The sequence below is a fragment of the Schistocerca nitens genome, chromosome 1 (genome assembly GCF_023898315.1).
Source record: "Schistocerca nitens isolate TAMUIC-IGC-003100 chromosome 1, iqSchNite1.1, whole genome shotgun sequence".
Lineage (NCBI taxonomy): Eukaryota > Metazoa > Arthropoda > Insecta > Orthoptera > Acrididae > Schistocerca > Schistocerca nitens.
Genome location: NC_064614.1, coordinates 740,809,578 through 740,829,042, shown reverse-complemented (window position 1 = coordinate 740,829,042; position 19,465 = coordinate 740,809,578). Strand labels below are relative to the sequence as shown.

Below are 19,465 nucleotides of genomic sequence, written 5' to 3'. Positions count from 1 at the left end.
GTTATGACAGTGAACTGTGTGTTCTGTACGGACAAGTTACTCTGTAACTACAACATATGATCTGAAGATGGGCAGCTAGCCCGAAACCGGTAATTGAAAATAAAGAATAGCGATCGAAGACTGAAACGCCATATTTTATTTAATGAACGATCGCGGAATACCCAGTGAGACAACCATGTCTAGTTTTGATAAAGGGTCAGTTTGGCAAAAAAAAAAAAAAGTTTTTAATAAACAAATACTCTTCGATAAGGCTGTTGCTCTTCTGGAACTGCCTCTACATTTCACCTACACCCACACCATGTAAACGACTGTGAAGTGCATGGCAGAAGAGTTTTCCATGATGTCACATATTACGGTTATTTTCCGTTCCATTCGCGTATGGAGGGTAGCAAGAACGAGCGTTTAAATGCTTCTGCGAGCGATATAATTAGTCTAATCACGTCTTCTCTCTTTCTGGAGGAGTGATATATTGGGATCTGTAGTACATCCTTCATTTAACACTGGCTGTTAAAACTTTGTAAGTAGGCGGCTACCAATTTAAAGTTTCTCATCATTTCCATGACGCTTTCCCGCGAGTCAAATAAACATGTGACGGTTCATGCTGCTCTTATCTGTGTACGTTCATTATATCCTGTTAGACCTATCTGTTGTTCAAAATGTGCGTGAATTCCTAAGGGACCAAACTGCTCACGTCATCGGCCCCTGGCCTTACACACTACTTGAACTAACTTAACGCTTACGACAATACTCACATCCATGCCTGAGGGAGGATTCGAACCCCCCGGCGGGAGGGGCCGCACGATTAGTGACATGGCGCCTCTAACCGCCACTCCGCGGGGCACCTATCTGTTGTGGGTTCCACATAACTGAGCCACACTCTGCAGTGGGGTGCGTGGGACTGCACTAAGCATTCTGCTTTCTACCCTGAATGCATTCACTGGTCATCGGGGCTCATTTCGAAGCGGGACCAATCACTGGAGACAAATTTACTGGAGTCTGTGAGATTCCCGGCCGAATACGCGTCTGGAGACGTCCCGGACGGCGGTGGGATACCAACTTGACTGTCGCTTGCCGTACGGCCCAACAACCGGGAGTGATGGTCGGAGGTGTCATTTCTTTTCATAGCAGGACCCCTTTGGTTGTCATCCGCGGCTCACTTGCAGCACAGCGGTACGTCGACGATACTCTACGCCCCGTTTTGCTGCCCTTCATGACAAGCCATCCTCGGCGAGAGCCTCTTCTGATTGTCTTCGTGCTTGCTAAACCCTTCGTTTGCCAGCAATATCGGCGGACCTCTGCTTTATTGAGAACGTTTGGAGAATAAAGGGCAGAGTCTTCGAACCATCTCTGAATTTTGAGGATCTAACACGGCAGTTGGACAGAAGTTGGCATGGAATCCCTCAGGAGAACATCCAACAATTCTGTCAATTAATACCAAGCCAAATAACTGCTAGCATAAGGGCCAGAGGGGGACCAACGCGTTACTAACTTGGTCAATTTGTGAAGCTTGTTCCCTTCAATAAATCAGCCAAGTCTTTATCACATGTACCGTTTTCCGTCCCCGTTTAATAAGAAACGGGTTTACAAAATTTGATTTGACGATTACGACAAAGTACACATAGGAAAATCGGTAGAAACTTTCGGATACGTTGTAAAGAGCACAAAAAATCTATCGATAACAATACAAGTACCTTTGGACTGCATTTCCTAAACGACAAACATACATCCAAAAACATTAACGAAAAGCTCCAAATTTTACATTATGCTAAGAAAGGGAAACAAATGCATATCTTAGAAGAAATCGAAATTTTCAGTTATTTAAGAAGTAAACCAGATACTTATCTTAATGAGCAAACAGATCTGCAGAACAAAGAGTTGCTCAGTGATGGTTCAAATGGCTCTGAGCACTATGGGACTTAACATCTGAGGTCATCAGTCTCCTAGAACTTAGAACTACTTAAACCTAACTCACCTAACCACAGTAGTGGTCGCGCGGTTCCAGACTGAAGCGCCTACAACTGCTCGGCCACACTGGCCGGCTTTGCCTTTACTCTTTGATGAATACAGTATCTTTGTAAATGTCAATCTGTGAGACAAACAAGACAGCATTTGTGAACAAAACGAATAGAAAATAGTAACTTAAAGACGCTGTCATTTCAATACGTGCGGCATAGCATGCGATTGCAGGTAAATGTCTTTCAAATAAGTTAACTTTCACATTATTACATTTGCATTCGTGGAAGTAATATTATATATTCTGTTTTGTACAGAACCACACAGTTATTTCCAAGATCTTTCATTATTGGACTAATTACTACGCTCCAAATCAGCACAGGAGGATAGTAGATTCAGAGTTGAAAGAACGCCAGTTTTCAACTTGTGTTTCGAAGGAATATTCAACAGTCCACTTTTCAAATCCCTTTCATAATCCGAATCAGCAAAATGTATTGAGCAGATCGAGCGTTTTCAATTGAAACCGAATCTGCACGTTTACAAGTATTTATCCATTTTCGTTTCATTTCATTGTTTTTAGGGAATATATTGAACTGAACTCCTAAGCTAGTTTCTTGTATGCTGCGGTTACTACAACTGGCGATCGCTCAGCAAACCATTATTTTTCACTTAAAAATTTTCTCTTAAAATTGCCAGTGACCAACAAAAATTCGCACGTCGTTACCAAACTTGTTTGCGCTTATAAACGCAGTTACAAGGCATTATATGTAAACTGAAGGTGCAGAGTGGAAGAAAGGAACGGAAAGGGAAGGGATCACTGCTTTCAGCTGCATTGGGACGTTCAGCGGAATCGGCGGCGACGAGTGAACATGTGTACCGGACCGGGATTCGAACCCGGGTTCTCCTGCTTACTAACCAGGTGCGGTAACCACTGCGCCATCCGGGACACAGTATTACCGCAACTGCCGGACCTATCTCGGCTCGCCTGACGGCCGATACACACTCCCATCGAGCGGCACCTATCCGCTCTCCACCTTCAATTTTCATGCGAGGGTTGTCCAGAAAGTTCCGATCGGTCGCGAAATGGACACCACACTGAAAACCCGACGAAGCTTTGCACAGATGTGTTGGGTAGTGTCTCTAGTATGACCGTCGATCTATCAAGACGCTCTTTTCAGTTGTGAGCGCACTGTGAGCGGGTAAAGGTGCCTAGAACAACAATGTCTCCGGTCAAGTAGGAGGGCCCCCTGAGAGGCTTCGTCTTAATGAATGCAGCCCACCTAACACAACTGCCACGCACTTCCTTCTTCATGACAATTCTCAGCCGCACTCTGCAGGGGCAGTGAAGACGCTCCTGCAGCCTTTTCGATGGGAAGTGTTCTATCACCCACAACACAGCCCTAATTGGCTCGCCGTGAGTGTCATCTCTGTTCAAATAAAACTTTGGATACGAAGGCAACACTTGGGCACAGGCTACGCGCTATAGACCAGCGTAGAGAATTATGGGGAACCACACTCGCCTTCCTTCTACGACGATGGTGTTGGAAATTTCGTATAACGCTCCGACAAATGTCTAAGTCGGAGCGGCGACTATGTGGAGAAGTATCTGGAAAGTGTATTTAACTCTTGCAAATAAAATGTTTTTGATTTTCATTGTGGTTTCCATTTAGCGACCGATCGGAACTTACTTTCTGGACAACCCTCGTGTAATGTATAACAGTTGCGGATTCTGCGTGTTGTCTTTTCTTTCGGACATGTCCAAAAGAACAGACACCACTCATTCATACAATTAGAGCAGGTTACGGCACTTGCGCTGAGTGCCAGTTTGGTTCAGTCCATGGATACTGTATTCTAGTATCGGTAGTTCACTATGACGCGAGCGACCGGCTTGCTACTGCCCTTACACCTCCTAACCCCTATCGTGTATTCTAGTATCCGTAATTTTATTAGTTCGAAGCTAGTTTCAGTCTTCTAAGCAATTCGCAAGCGATGTTTACTCCTGTTATTTTATCCCTGCTACCTCCAAAAGTTCTGAGTGTGTAGCCTAGTCAGAATTGTCAGAAGTTTACGCAGAAAGTATATGTGTGGGTGTGTGGTGTTGCAGAGCTCGCCCGCCGCCCCCGGCAGCCAGAAGCTCGCGGCCTCCGCCCCCGGGCAGCAGCAGCAGCAGCAGCAGGGCAGCATGTCCCGCCAGCAGACGGAGCGCTCCATCCCGCACCTGCGGGACATCTTCGGCTTCCACGGCTGGGAGCCGCAGCCGCAGCAGCCCGACCCGGCGGCCGCAGTCGCGCAGAAGCTGCAGGAGATGCGCGTCGACGCCAGCAACGACAGCGCCGTGTCAGTGGGCTCCACCAGCGAGGACGACTCCCCGCAGAAGGGGGGCGGCGGCGGCGGCGGCGGCGGCGGCGGCGGCAGCGGCAAGAAGAAGAAGCAGCGCAACAGCCGGCGCGACAACGCGCGCACCCTCACCGAGCGCGACGTCAAGCACCTGGAGCGCCACCTCTCCATGAAGAAGACCATCCGCAAGAAGATCATGCGCGACCTGCAGCAGGCTTTCGTAGAGGTGCGCACCCTCCTCTTCAGTTCTTCCCCTTTCTACACAGTGACAAGCAGCGGATATTTGCCTAAATTGTACCACTTTTGAGATTTTATTTTTTACACCCTAAACAGTACACTGAGGTGACGAAAGTCATGGTCCAGCGAAAAAATGTTCCAATGTGTGTGAATTCCTAAGGGACCAAACTGCTGAGCTCATCGGTCGGTAGACTTACACACTGCTTAAACTAAATGAAACTAACTTGTTCTAAGAACAACACACACACTCATGCCCGAGGGAGAAGTCGAATCTCTGGGCCGCGCGTGATTAGCCTAGCGGTCTCGGGCGCTGCAGTCATGGACTGTGCGGCTGGTCGCGGCGGAGGTTCGAGTCCTCCCTCGGGCATGGTTCAAATGGTTCAAATGGCTCTGAGCACTATGGGACTCAACACCTGTGGTCATAAGTCCCCTAGAACTACTTAAACCTAACTAACCTAAGGACATCACACACATCCATGCCCGAGGCAGGATTCGAACCTGCGACCGTAGCAGTCGCGCGGTTCCGGACTGCGCGCCTAGAACCGCGAGACCACCGCGGCCGGCCTCGGGCATGGGTGTGTGTGTTTGTCCTTAGCATAATTTAGGTTAAGTAGTGTGTAAGCTTAGGGACTGATGACCTTAGTAGTTAAGTCCCATAAGATTTCACACACATTTGAACATTTTTAGAATCTCCGGCGGAAGGGCTAGCGCAATCCGTGACATGGCGCCTCAAATCGCGCGGCCACTCCGCGTGGCTGCGGGACAGCGATATACACATATACAGATGGCAGGAGTACCGCGTGCAGAAGGTATAAAAGGGCAGTGCATTGACGGAGCTGTCATTTCTATTCAGGTGCTTCAGGTGAAAAGGTTTCCAACGTGATTATGCCCGCACGATGGTAATTAACAACAGAGTTTCAACGCTGAATGGTGGTTGGAGCTAGACGCATGTGACATTCCATTCCGGAAATCGTTAGGGAATTCAGTATGCCGAGATCCACAGTGTCAAGAGTGTCCCCAGAACACCAAATTTCAGACATTACCTCTCACCACAGACAACGCAGTGGCCGATGGCCTTCACTTAACGACCCGGAGCAGCGGCGTTGCGTAGAGTTGTCAGTGCTAAAATACAAGCGACACTGCGTGAAATGACCGGAAAAATCAATGTGTGGCGTACGACGAACGTATCCGTTAGATGCCGGCCGCGGTGGTCTAGCGGTTCTAGGCGCTCAGTTCGGAACCGCGAGACTGCAACGGTCGCAGGTTCGAATCCTGCCTCGGGCATGGATGTGTGTGATGTCCTTAGGTTAGTTAGGTTTAAGTAGTTCTAAGTTCTAGGGGACTGATGACCGCAGATGTTAAGTCCCATAGTGCTCAGAGCCATTTTGTATCCGTTAGATAGTGAGGCAAAATTTTGCGTTTATTGGCTATAGCAGCAGACGGCCGATGCGAATGCCTTTTTTAAATTTATTTACGAACACAATATCGTCACAACAATACATGAACAGATACATGTAACTGTGAATAGCTGGTAAATATTTCACATAGTCGAAATCCTTTAAGAACAGAAATAACTACAACTGAAATGTGTGACAAGTTATGTACAGAGAGCTTTTAGTAACAATTCGAACAAAATCAGTATGAGTTGTGAAATGTAAACAAAAATTGAAATGAGTGTATCATGTAAGAAACTAAGAGAAAATGGAAGACTCTAATGAGAAAAGAGAAACAAAAGGGATACTTCTAGTGAAAGTTTTCACTGTAAGTGAATCGTCCTCTGATATCCGTACAATAACGCAACCGATAAAGTGTTGGCAAAATATTCGCGGTATTGCGGTGAATGTTGCAATCGTTAATGACATTCGCACAGGTAGGCCATGTACTACACGGCGTCACTGATTTGTAACTCAAAAAATGGCGCAAGCAGTGTGTCCCAGTAGCCAGGCCACGGCGTTGCACTTCGTTTTTGAGTGCAGTTTAAGGTCAGGAAGGATAATCCACATTCGTTTGGTAACAGCACATCGCCTGCACCGCTTCTGCTGGGTTCCTGACCGTATCAGTTGGACCACTGAGGACTGGGAAGCCGTCTCCTGGCCACATGACTCCCGATTTCAGTTGGTAAGAGCTGATGGTAGGGTTCGAGTGTGGCGCTGACACCACGAAGCCGTGGACCCAAGTTGTCAACAAGGCACTGTGCAAGCTGGTTGTGGCTCCATAATGGTGTGGTCTGTGTTTACATGGAATGGACAGAGTCCTCTAGTCCAACTGCACCGATCATTGACTGTAAATGGTTATTTCGGCGACTTGGAGGGCATCTGCCGTCAAACAACGGTGGAATTTTCATGGGCGACAGTGCGCCATGTCACCGCACCACAACTGTTCGGAGCTGGTTTGAAGAACGTTCTGGACATTTCGAGCGGATGATTTGTCCAGCCACGTCCCCCGACGTGAATCCCATCGAACACTTATGGGACATAATCGAGAGATCAGGTGGTGCATACACTCCTGCACTGCCAAGACTTTCGCAAATACGGACAGCTGTAGAGGCAGCATGGCTCACCATTTCTCACATCGACTTGTTGAGTCCATGCCACGTCGAGCTGCCGCACTGCGTCGAGCAAAAAAAGAGGCCCGACATGGTATTAGAAGGTATCCCAAGACTTTTGTCACCTCAGCGTAAGCTATAAAATTGTTTAAACAAAGCCATCCTCTTCTGTAAGATGTTGTTCTTGGTATCTGATTCAAACAATGGAAATTCTGCGTAAAATAAACGTGTTACACTTAATTTTCTACACATCTACAAGTGGTACATTTTAGGAATCTGGTTTCTTAATCGTACCAGTGGGTCCATAAACTGTGCCATCATTATAAAATGCTCTTGAGCTTGAAAATATGAGCTACTCTAAGTTTAAGGAAACGTTCCATGTTTCAGTTCTTACATAACTATTTGCAACCACTAAAGTATAACTTCTTCACTTGTCAGCCGGCCAGTGTGGCCGAGAGGTTCTAGGCGCTTCAGTCTAGAACCGCGCGACCGCTGCGGTCGTAGGTTCGAATCCTGCCTCGGGCATGGATGTGTGTGATGTCCTTAGGTTAGTTAGGTTTAAGTAGTTCTAAGTTCTACGGGACTGATGACCTCAGATGTTAAGTCCCATAGTGCTCAGAGCCATGCGAACCATTTCTTCACTTGTCGCCCCACTACTGCACACTTTCCACGAATCTACACTCTGCATTTCGTGCATCTGATCATTTGTTCCATTCGAACTCCCTCGCATAACTCGCAGTAACATTCCTCTTTGTTACGAATGAGTTTCTGTGGTGGCTCCTCCGCAGTCTCCAAGCCGCGTGGACTGGCCGCGCGGTTTTTAGGCGCCATGTCACGGAATGCGCGGCCACTCGCCGGAGGTTCGAGTCCTCCCTCGGGCTTGAGTGTGTGAGTTGTTCTTAGCATAAGTTAGTTTAGGTAGTTTGGTCCCTTAGGAATTCACACACGCGCAGTCTCCAAAACGCTACGTTATCACATATTTCTTCTCTTTTGCTTGGTTTTACTTTTTTGCATATGCTACTGGTCAGCTCGCAAGCTCTTTCGCTGGACGTTGAAGTTCTGCTTGGAACTCGGATGTGCTGATATTTCTTGGATGGACATCTTCCGCCCACTTTTTGCCCGCCATAGCCCCTTCTGCATTATGTGGTATTGGGTTTCTTTCTGCAAAGTCGAACGGAGGTTTTCTTATGTCCGCATCCATAAACGGAACATCATGTCTTCAAATGTTTATTAACTCATAAATAAAACATTACTTTGCCACTTACAACAGTAATTCTCTTCGCTAGGTACACAAAAAATTAGGAGAAACTAAAACAAAATCAATGTTGTCTTCACACGATTAGTTCCTAAACACGCAGAACTCATTGCTGACAATATGGCTCTAAGAAGCTCGTAGTTCGCGCCGAACACGCTAAATGTCGGATGGTGCAAGAGGTACGAATTTAATGGTATAGTACGAATTAAGAGACGGTACAACATAGGCAACTCCTCCATACTCTGGACAAACAATTAGTCATCCCACAAGACATACAGATAACACCGTGTCTAGGTATGATAATGGCCTCAACTAGGCGAAGAAGACAGTTCGCAAATTACTTCAGGTACACTAAATCGAGTTGAAGCGACGCGTACAGTATCTGTCAAAAGTAACCGGACACCAATAGTGGACGTTTATGGGAGCTTGAACTCTGCTGGAGACACTTTCGATGACACGTCTGAATGTCTCAACAGCCAAAGCCAGAGAAGTTGGTAATGTTGGACACTGGGTTCTGGAACGAAGGTCTTCCATTGGGTTCAGGTCGGGAATGTGGGCAGATCAGTCCATTTCAGGAACGTTATTGTCTTAATCATTCATCGTCTCCCAACTGTTCCGCTGCTGTACGTGGAACACAATGATTTAAAACGTTTCCGTAATAAGATTTTCACTCTGCAGCGGAGTGTGCGCTGATATGAAACTTCCTGGCAGATTAAAACTGTGTGCCCGACCGAGACTCGAACTCGGGACCTTTGCTTTCGCGATCAAGTGCTCTACCATCTGAGCTACCCAAGCACGACTCACGCCCCGTCCTCACAGGTTTACTCCTGCCAGTACCTCGTCTCCTACCTTCCAAACTTGACAGAAGGTCTCCTGCGAACCTTGCAGAACTAGCACTCTTGAAAGAAAGGATATTGCGGAGACATGTCTTAGCCACAGCCTGGAGGATGTTTCCAGAATGAGATTTTCACTCTGCAGCGGAGTGTGCGCTGATATGAAACTTCCTGGCAGATTAAAACTGTGTGCTGGACCGAGACTCGAAGTCGGGACCTTTGCCTTTCGTGGGCAAGTGCTCTACTATCTGAGCTACCCCTTTTCAGCATCAGCACCAACAACAATGACGCTTTCACTCCCATAGCTCTGTCATCATTGTCGCAACACATCTCGCCGCCAAAGACTTCATTAGATGGGGTTAACATTTCACCTTCACTGTTCATGTTACCATTACAAGTTTCATATCAGCGCACACTCCGCTGCAGAGTGAAAATCTCATTCTGGAAACATCCCCCAGGCTGTGGCTAACCCATGTCTCCGCAATATCCTTTATTTCAGGAATGCTAGTTCTGTAAGGTTCGCAGGAGAGCCTCTGTAAAGTTTGGAAGGTAGCAGACGAGATACTGTCAGAAGTAAAGCTGTGAGGACGGGGCGTGGTTCGTGCTTGGGTAGCTCAGATGGTGGAGCTCTTGCCCGCGAAAGACAAAGTCCCGAGTTCGAGTCTCGGTCCGGCACACAGTTTCAATCTGCCAGGAAGTTTCGAATTAAAATGTGTTCATATCCTTCTGCATTTACCGTTTTCTTAAGTGCAGTAAGAGAATCAAACCCTAACCATGGAAAAACACCCCCCTAGCGTAACACCACCTCGTCTGTACTTCACTGTTGGCACTTCACATGATGGCACGTAACATTCTCCAAGCATTCGCAAAACTAAAAGCCTTCCGTGGGATTGCTACATGGTATAGCGTGATTCATCACTCCAAATAACTCATTTCGAGTCATACGCTGCTCAGTGGCGTCACTATTTCCGCCACCTCAGTCGTCGCTTACAATCGCCTATAGAAATGTGTGGCTTTTGAGGAGCTGTTCGGCCATCGCACCCCATTCTTTTTAACTCCCTAAGCACAGTCACCGTGCTAGCTGGACTGCTGGTAGCTCAGAGCCCAAACGGAAAGATTTAGGTGTTCCTTTTTCCCACGCGCCATTTGAGAGTGGAATGGTAGAGTAGTAGTATGAAAACGGCTCGATGAACCCTCTGCCAGGCACTTAAGTGTGAATTGCAGAGTAACCATGTAGATGTACTTTGGAGCTCACGAGTGATTCCTTCCGCTGACTCCACGTGACTTTCTACAACCACCTTCCCCAATGCCCGACGGCTCGTCTTGGTTTAGCTGTGGTAGTTCCTTCGCGTTTCCTCTTCAGCACAGATACAGCAAACGATTACATTCAAGGTTGAAAATTTACAGGCGACGGCGCACTAAGCCACACAGTTTTCGCCATTCACCCCCCACCCCCCCCCCCCACCCCGAAAGAAAATAGTAAAATGAAAAGAAACACTTTAACGATAAACTTCGCTACTTTTCTTGTCAACATCTCTGTCCTTCGCTTCCTCGCTTCCAAACGCTGGAAGCTCTAGGGTACTCTCACACGATGCCTTGTATAATGGCTTTTCGGCATTAGCACCAACAACAATGACGCTTTCACTTCTATAGCTGCCCGCATCTCGTGGTCGTGCGGTAGCGTTCTCGCTTCCCACGCCCGGGTACCCGGGTTCGATTCCCGGCGGGGTCAGGGATTTTCTCTGCCCCGTGATGGCTGGGTGTTGTGTGCTGTCCTTAGGTTAGTTAGGTTTAACTAGTTCTAAGTTCTAGGGGGCTGATGACCATAGATGTTAAGTCCCATAGTGCTCAGAGCCATTTGAACATTTGAACTTCTATAGCTCTGTCATCATTGTCGCAACACATCTCCCGCCGCCAACGACATCATTAGATGGGGTTAACATTTCACCTTCACTGTTCATGTTACCACTGCTGCTACTACTACTACTGAGCAAATGGCTTTAAAAAAACGTTCGCCAAATATTTTAATTTGAAAGGCATCTTCCTTCTTTTCGTTCAATAGTTGCTTTCCAAGTGTTGCTCCATTCAGCTTCTTCATGTAGCTGATCGTGCTGGAAACATGACTTTCATTTAAAAATCATAGCTAACACGTGCAATGATAACTGATAACCAAAGGAGTACGAACTCGTAGATCGTGGACACTATTAGGTGACAGTCGACCTCGATCGTAAACAAACGAGACCTTAGACTGTCCGAGGGGTGAGATGCGGACCGGGGATGGAGCAGCGCCTCCCTCTCGCGGGCTGGCAGTGACAGACAGTGTCCGTGATCTGCGCTCCTATGAAAGCAGTACTAGCACAATTGTCATAGGGATCGCTGAGCCCGTCCGGTTTTGTGAGCGCCGTACTAGAACCCTCTCATGGATCTGGATTAGCTTCGCTTTTTGCACAATAAGAAAACAACGAGCCACTTAACAACACAAAGCAAAACACAGCGAAGTACACAAAGCATTCGGCAAGTGCAATAGTGCAATCGTTTGCCGAGGTTTGCGGCATCGTAAACGTGTTAGTTCAGGCCCAGCCTCCATCGGTACCTTACGCAAGCATAGTTCGAAACACTCCCACCTAAACAACCACGTTATAGTGCCTCTGTAATACACGAATCGATGCGAAACACAGCAAATAGTTGCGACAAGCGACGTTAACAATCGCCCTCCAACGGAACATTTCCAAGTGTCAATAAACGATCTTGATGACACTTGGCGTGTGTCGAGAGGGGCCAAAATAGTTCAATACGTATTTTTTTGTTTGTGCCCAGGTTCACTTTTAAGGGGTACAACGCACCCAGACAGGTAATCTGGAATTTAGATTATAGGCTACCACATGCGCTTGTAACCTCGCCCTTCTTCGATAGTTCGCAGATCGTGCTCTCCCTGGTCAGGCGTACGAGCAACGCGTGGTCTTCCTCGGGTATTGTATTGTATTGTATGTTAGCCGGGGACCTAGAAACGATGGAGAGGCTCCGTCCCCGCCGCAGCAGCAGTGGGTCACAACAAATGGTTCAAATGGCTCTGAGCACTATGGGACTTAACATCTTAGGTCATCAGTCCCCTAGAACTTAGAACTAGTTAAACCTAACTAACCTAAGGACATCACACACATCCATACCCGAGGCAGGATTCGAACCTGCGACCGTAGCAGTCGCGCGGCTCCGGACTGCGCGCCTAGAACCGCGAGACCACCGCGGCCGGCAGGGTCACAACCCCACGACGACTACCGCAGTCCACTTCACCCCTCTGCCGCCCCACACTGAACCACTCTTTCATGGTTATTGTGCGTTTCGGCCCCCGGTGGACCCTCCACCCTCCCTCCCCCCCTCCCCTCCAGGAGACGTCTCACACCAGACGAGTGTAACCCTTATATTTGCGTGGTAGAGTAATGGTGGTGTACGCGTACGTGGAGAACTTTGCGCAGCAATCGCCGACATACTGTAGCTGAGGCGGAATAAGGGGAACCAGCCCGCGTTCGCCGAGGCAGATGGAAAACCGCCTAAAAACCATTCACAGACTGGTCGGTTCACCGAACCTCGACACTAGTCCGCTGGGTGGATTCGTGCTGGTGACCAGGCGCTCCTTCCCACTCCAGAAAGCCGTGCATTAGACCACTCGGCTAACCTGTCAGGCTCTTCCTCGGGCATAGTCTGTGGTTCCAGGGATATGTGACGATACACAGCAGCAAAAGTTGGACGGCTCACCTGTCTTCGGTCTGTAAACGCCGTCTGATACAACCGCGCAGCTTCGTGTCTATTGCCATTCGCGTGGCCATAACACTGAAGAGCAAAAGAAACTGGTACACCTGCCTAATATCGTGTAGGGTCCCCGGAAACACCCAGAAGTGCCGCAATACGACGTGACATGGACTCTTCTAATTTCTGAGTAATGCTGGAGGGAACTGACACCACGAATCCTGCAGGGCTGTCCATAAATCCGTAAGAGTGCGGGGTGGTGGAGATCTCTTCTGAACAACACGTTGCAAGGCAACCCAGATGTCCTCATTAACGTTCAAGTCTGAGGAGTTTGGTGGCCAGCGGAAGTGTTTAAATTCAGAAGAGTGTTCCTGGAGGCACTCTGTAGCAGTTCTGGCCGTGTGGGGTTTCGTATTGTCCTGTTGGAATTGCCCAAGTTCGTCAGAATGCACAATGGACATGAATGGATGCAAGTGATCAGACAGGCTGCTTATGTACGTGTCACATGTCAGAGTGGTATCTAGCCGTATCAGGAGCCCCATATCACTCCAACTGCACACGCCCCACACCATTACAGAGCCTCCACCAGCTTGAACAGTCCCCTGCTGACATGCAGGGTCCATGGATTCATGACGTTGTCTCCATACCCGTACACGCCCATCCGCTTGATAAAATCTGAACCGAGACTCGTCCGACCAGGCAACATGCTTCCAGCCATCAACAGCGCAATGTCGATGTTGACGGGCCCTGGCGCGGCGTAAGGCTTTGTGTCGTTCAGTCATCGAGGGTACACGAGTGGGCCTTCGACTCCGAGAGCCCTTATCGATGATGTGTCGTTGAATAATTCGCTCGCTGACACCTGTTGATGACGCAGAACTGAAATCTGCAGCAACTGGCGGAAAAGTTGCCTTCTGTCACGATGAACGATTCTCTTCAGTCATCGTTGGCCCCGTTCTTGCAGGCTTTTATGGCCGCGGCGATGTCGGGTATTTGATGTTTTACCGCATTCCTGATATTCACGGCACACTCGTGAATTGCCCGTACGGCAAAATCCCCCACTTCATCGCTATCTCGGAGATGCTGTGTCCAATCACACGTGCGCCGACTTTAACACCACGTTCAAACTCACTTATATCTTGATAACCCGCCACTGTAACAGCAGTAACCGATCTAACAACTCCGCCAGGCACTTTTTGTCTTATATAGGCGTTGCCGATCGCAGTGCCGTCTGCCTGTTTATACATCTCTGTATTTAAATATGCATGCCTATACCAGTTTCTTTGGCGTTTCAGTGTATAAACATCATGTCAGCCTGTTCACAAAATGAATATCCAGCCATTTTGAACGGAGCACTTTCAGTGAACTCACTACCTGTAGTACATGTACACAATAGACATGTTAAAGACAGACGACTGACAGATGTAAAAAAGTCTTCCTGGTAACAGGCCCGTCCAGAACACAAAGTAAGTGAAAATAATGGCTCTGAGCACTATGGGACTTAACTTCTGAGGTCATCAGTCCCCTATAACTCAGCACTACTTAAACCTAACTAACCTAAGGACATCACACACATCCATACCCGAGGCAGGATACGAACCTGCGACCGTAGCGGTCGCGCGGTTCCAGACTGAAGCGCCTAGAACCGCTCGGCCACCCCGGCCGGCCAAGATAAGTGAAGTTGTTGCGTTGTATCTGGAAAGCCGTTGAATGTCAACTTTCATTAATAACTAGGAAAGGAAGTATTCTCGGACATACATTTATATGAATTTTTTCCTTGTGTTCGTGAAAGGAACGTGTTCCCAAAGTTTGGAAAAGCACTTTTCAAGCACTCTGTACATACTCCACAAACCACTGAAGAATGCGTGGCGGAGAGTTCATCATATTAATACCGTATTATTGATTTACATGCTGTTCCTTGTCGTGCGAGTGAAAAATTGTCTTCTGCTTTCCTTTGTACACACACTAATATCCCTCATCTTACTTTCGTGGTCCCCAGGTGAAATTTGCGATTATAGCAGCATAATGGTGGCACAGTCTTCTTCAAATAGTAGAGAGGTTCTCCAAATTTACGCAACATGGTTTCGTGAGAACTACGTCGCCTTGTCACGACCCTAGAAGCGGCTCTCTTGAACTTGGTTCGATGCATGTTGTCACGCCTACTTGAAAGGCAATCTGAACACGGGTACAATTACCCTATAATTGGTCGCACTATGCTCTAGTATGTGATTATTTCCTTTACAAATTGGAAGAACTTCCCAGATCCTATCCCTTCGCGTTCCTTATCACTTATTGTACTGCATGTCAATGCCCTGTTCCATATCGCTTCATTCTTTATTTTGTAATCAGATACTATAGAGTTCTTTCTGTTTATAAAAGGCATTATCTTACATTTCTGAAAATGTAACGCAGTTGCCAATATCTACACATTTTTGCACTCTCATCAATATCTTACTGGCTATTTATAAGTATTTTTATAAATAAATAATAAATTATTTTTTATGTATAATAAATTATAAATAAATAATAAATATTTTTAATACGTTACTGGGGTCACTGTTAACAAAATGCTGCAGCCAGGTGCTCTACAGTCGAAAAACAAATGAGCCCTCCCTTTCGCTATCCGCAGGACCCGAACGAGTTCCGCGTGGAGGACATCTCGCCCGAACAGCTGAAGGCCGAGATCAACATCCAGAGCTTGAGCTTCGGCGCTCCGCAGAAGCGGCCCGGGAAGAAGGCCGCCGCAGAGCCCAACTTCCTAGACATGCTGCGCGCCGGCAGCGCCCCTGGCGGCCGCGTCGTCAACGACGACGAGGACTCCGGCCACGGCTCGCCGACGCGCGAGTCACCTGGCGGCCGGCTGGCGGACTGCGGCTACGCGGATGACGACGACGATGACGTCGGCGAGGGCTACGAGCCGGAGCCCGAGCCTGAGGCGGCGAAGAAGACGAGCTTCTGGCGGCGGTTCACCATGAAGGGCCGCAACAAGCGGTGAGCGGCGAGCGGCCGCCCCTCGCCACCACTCGAGTCCCTCCCTCCCTCGCACGCTCTCGAAGCACGGGCCTGGATGTCAGAGTACGCGTGCCTCCATCCCAGACTTCCAACTCTTCCAGATGCCGTCCAGGAGGCTCGTCGTTTTAAAAATAAAACTAATTTTTGGCAAAATTTGTTTCATTTTATTGCATTCCCTTAAAAACTAATTTTAACAAACAAAAATTCCATTGGTAGTTCATAAATATCACATTTAACAGTAACACCCATTCCAACTGAACCCAGGGCCAGCGATATTAGACCTACAATGAACTTTATTTGTACTACTACTGCACATATCTTTCTCCTGAAGGCGCGAGGAAAAGCTGAATTACGAAAGTTTTGACAGGATTTCCTGTGGATATCCATCACTTGCTTCTTTTAAAAATTTGGGAACTAGAGACTGGAAATCACTTTCCGTTATTTTGTCGAGCACTGTATCGAACCAGGTTTGTTTAATGTCATATGCCTCTTCATTGATGATGGAGTAAAGGTAACGAATTACGTCACCTGATGATCCATGATTTGGCGCTGAAAAGAGAGTCTTTCTTAACAGCTCCTGTGACTCTACAGGTGGAGGATGATTCATTAATAACAGTCCAAGGTTTGTGAACAAAAGTCCTGAAAATTGTGTCATTCCATGATCTGCTCGAGTTTAAACAAAACTTGTTTTATGACTACATTTTATACATCTTATAGTAGTGTATACTTCTGTATCAAATATAAGGCATTCTGCATATTCCTCCAGTCGCAGGAGCGCCCCCCCCCCCCCATGAAATACCAAATTATTTCATTTTGGCATCATTGATGACTAAGGTATTTGGGGTCTTCATTGCCCCTCACCCCCACGTCTTAAAAAAATACCCAATCTTACCCCCTTCTCCTAAATAAACATATCTAAATGCTGTTTAACTGTATAACACAACAATTATAATGCATTCAAGAACAAGAATGAACACAGGGTCTGAGCTGAAGAGAGGTGGCGAAGGGAAAGGGGAGAGGGGTGGAAGGCAGCTGATGTTAGTTTCCTGATGCACAAAGTACATTTGCTACCAGTCAATATCCATTATATGTTCTTTCTTTCTTTCTTCCTTTGACCTGTACTGGACTGGTACGTCTGTGTGTTTGTTTGGGCAAGATACATGTTCGATTGAGAATCCCTTTCTGGGAGTGTAGTTGCCCTCCATTCCCCGAAGTTCCTATTGTAACAATTTTTTAGATCTACTTATACAAAAAGAGGAGCAGGAGGACAATAAAAAGTTAATAACTTGTCAGAATTAAGAAGGGAGGTTATAGGAGGAAATGTCCATATGCCACCTCACCTTACATGTAGGTCAGTATCTGATTTCTCATAGCTGTTCACAAGGGATACAGAAGGGGGCACTTGCATCTCACTCCCTGGAATCTAGAGTACAGAGTTTTTAGTCATTGTAGAAATGCCTTAAACTTAAATTCTCTGAGGTATGATGAATTTTTTGTCCCACCTATAAGATTTAGTACTTCTTGCATGACATGTCATAAATGACAGGCAACTTCAGTGTCTCCATGTCCTACACCCCCAACACCTACCCCCCCCCCTTTCCATCACCATAGAAGTTTCTGTAGATGCACTTGGGAATAATGGTTTCTGTTAGTGATGTGACATTGCATCAATGTTGAGCAGTGTCATAAGATTAATGCTTTTATATTATGCTGGGCAAGAGGCACAAATTCTAATATGGAGAAAACTCAATTTGTTAAAATGTTCAAGATTTCAACCTAAAGCTAAGCACGTTCCCTCTTCCCAATTTTGGCACCCTTGGGAGCTGCCTGGTTCATGAAGAACATTGAGGTGACAGTGGTTGCATGTGATCTGGGAACTAGTGTTAGCTGCATGCTCTGCGACCTTAACTCCAAAATACCTCAATAAAGATAAAAAGTCAGTCATGAGCTGCACAAGAAAACCTTTATTTGGTCTACTGAAACAAATGAAGATTATCTTGTGGATGTTTTCTCTTTGTTGAAATATTCTGCGGTTACGAACAAAATTCAAAGTAGGCCCTACCTTCTTTTCCATAAATTATTTTTATATATGGTGACAGGAAATTCTTTTAAGAAGCAAAATCTATCCAATTTCAGTTGTTTATGATTTAGAAACTGCAACCACCAAGACTTTGTGTATATGAATATAGTATAGAGAATGACATTATTCTTCTTTGTCTGTCAGTAATATAATGACAGTTGATCATTGAATCCTACCCAGAACACAGGCTGTTAACACAATTTAAGATATCTTTATAAGATGTACATACAGATTACATAATTTTGAACATCAAGGGCTAGGAGATGGGACAAAAACTGAGAAAGCAGCAGCTTGAGCTCCTTTTTAGTGAACAAAATATTCTTTAGCTGTTCTCAAATCAAGTTCATAAAGAAATACAAAGAGTGCTATAATCATAGTACATCTCTTTCAAGACAAGGGAAAAAATCACATGGGGAAGCAAACACCTGTGGTGTTCCCCCCCCCCCCCCCCCCCCCTCACCAAAAAAAAAAAATCTTGCCAACTTACATGACCCGTAGCTCTGCAGTTAGAAGATAAACATCCAGACCTTTGCTTCAGGTTGTGCAATAGTAATTACATCAACTTTATGGTTTTTCTTTAGTATTATACAAGAGAAAACAACAAAGAGGACTCTTTGTAAAATAATAGCCGCTGTGATATATATAAAATTCCTTTTCCATTGTTAAGATAATATAGATTTTGTTGGTTAAAATTATGTAGCTAGTCAATGGGAATTGAGGCTAATTTACTTGAAATGTGTCTTGCACATTTTGCTTACATAATGATGAGGGCTGCAAAAAAAAAAATAGTTATGTATCATATTTAACTTTTAATTAGTGCAATGTCAATGAATGCTTTGTAGTGATTTGGTGTGTTGGGTACCTCCTAATTTTATTATTTGTTTAATAATGTTCCTATAAATTCAGTGCTGATGATGAATTAGCAATGTGCAAGAGAGCAATAGTTAACCACTGATATGATTTGAGCATTAGAGACTGTTATTTGCATGAGAGTGATTAACAAAACTGAAGGTATTAATGTTTTGCATTGTATGTCTAGAAGTTCTCTTTGTTTGATATGAGTTGGCAGCAGGTGACTAGCTGTATGATTTGACTGCACATCTGTGTACTAAATAATCAGTGCAAGTGAAATGTAAGTGAGCAAAGACTTTTAAGTTTTAATGTAAGAGATAGTGTCAGTGAAATAACTGTGTGTAACTTATGTGCTAAATGAAGTGAAAGATAAGCAGAAATATTTGCAGAATGTCTTTTAATACTGTTGTTCCAACTTAAACATAAAGCCAATGTGACTTGTAAAGATAGTTAACATATTTTATTTAGTATAATGTAATGACCACCTGCAACATGTAGTTACATGTTTTTAAATGTAAGGAATCAGATTCTCAAAGTAAAGACTTTAGCATTAAGGTCTAGATTCCTCAGATAATTAGAAATTAAATTTTCAGTAATGAAATGGTCATTTTTATAAAAGA

General features: G+C 45.9%; 1 protein-coding gene and 1 non-coding gene across 2 annotated transcripts in view; one reads left to right on the top strand and one right to left on the bottom strand.

Annotated features, from left to right (window-relative positions):
- Window positions 1-18,440, top strand: part of LOC126260308 (uncharacterized) — a 692,222-nt gene extending 673,782 nt beyond the window's left edge. Inside the window, exons 3-4 of the mRNA XM_049957636.1 lie at window positions 4,058-4,516; window positions 15,531-18,440. Of these exons, the coding sequence (XP_049813593.1) occupies window positions 4,136-4,516; window positions 15,531-15,896 (747 nt within the window). The 5' untranslated portion in view covers window positions 4,058-4,135 and the 3' untranslated portion in view covers window positions 15,897-18,440. The remainder of the gene's footprint in view (window positions 1-4,057; window positions 4,517-15,530) is intronic.
- Window positions 2,826-2,900, bottom strand: Trnat-agu (transfer RNA threonine (anticodon AGU)). Its single transcript has one exon. It is a non-coding gene; the product is annotated as a tRNA-Thr (tRNA).
- Window positions 18,441-19,465: the final 1,025 nt, after the last annotated feature.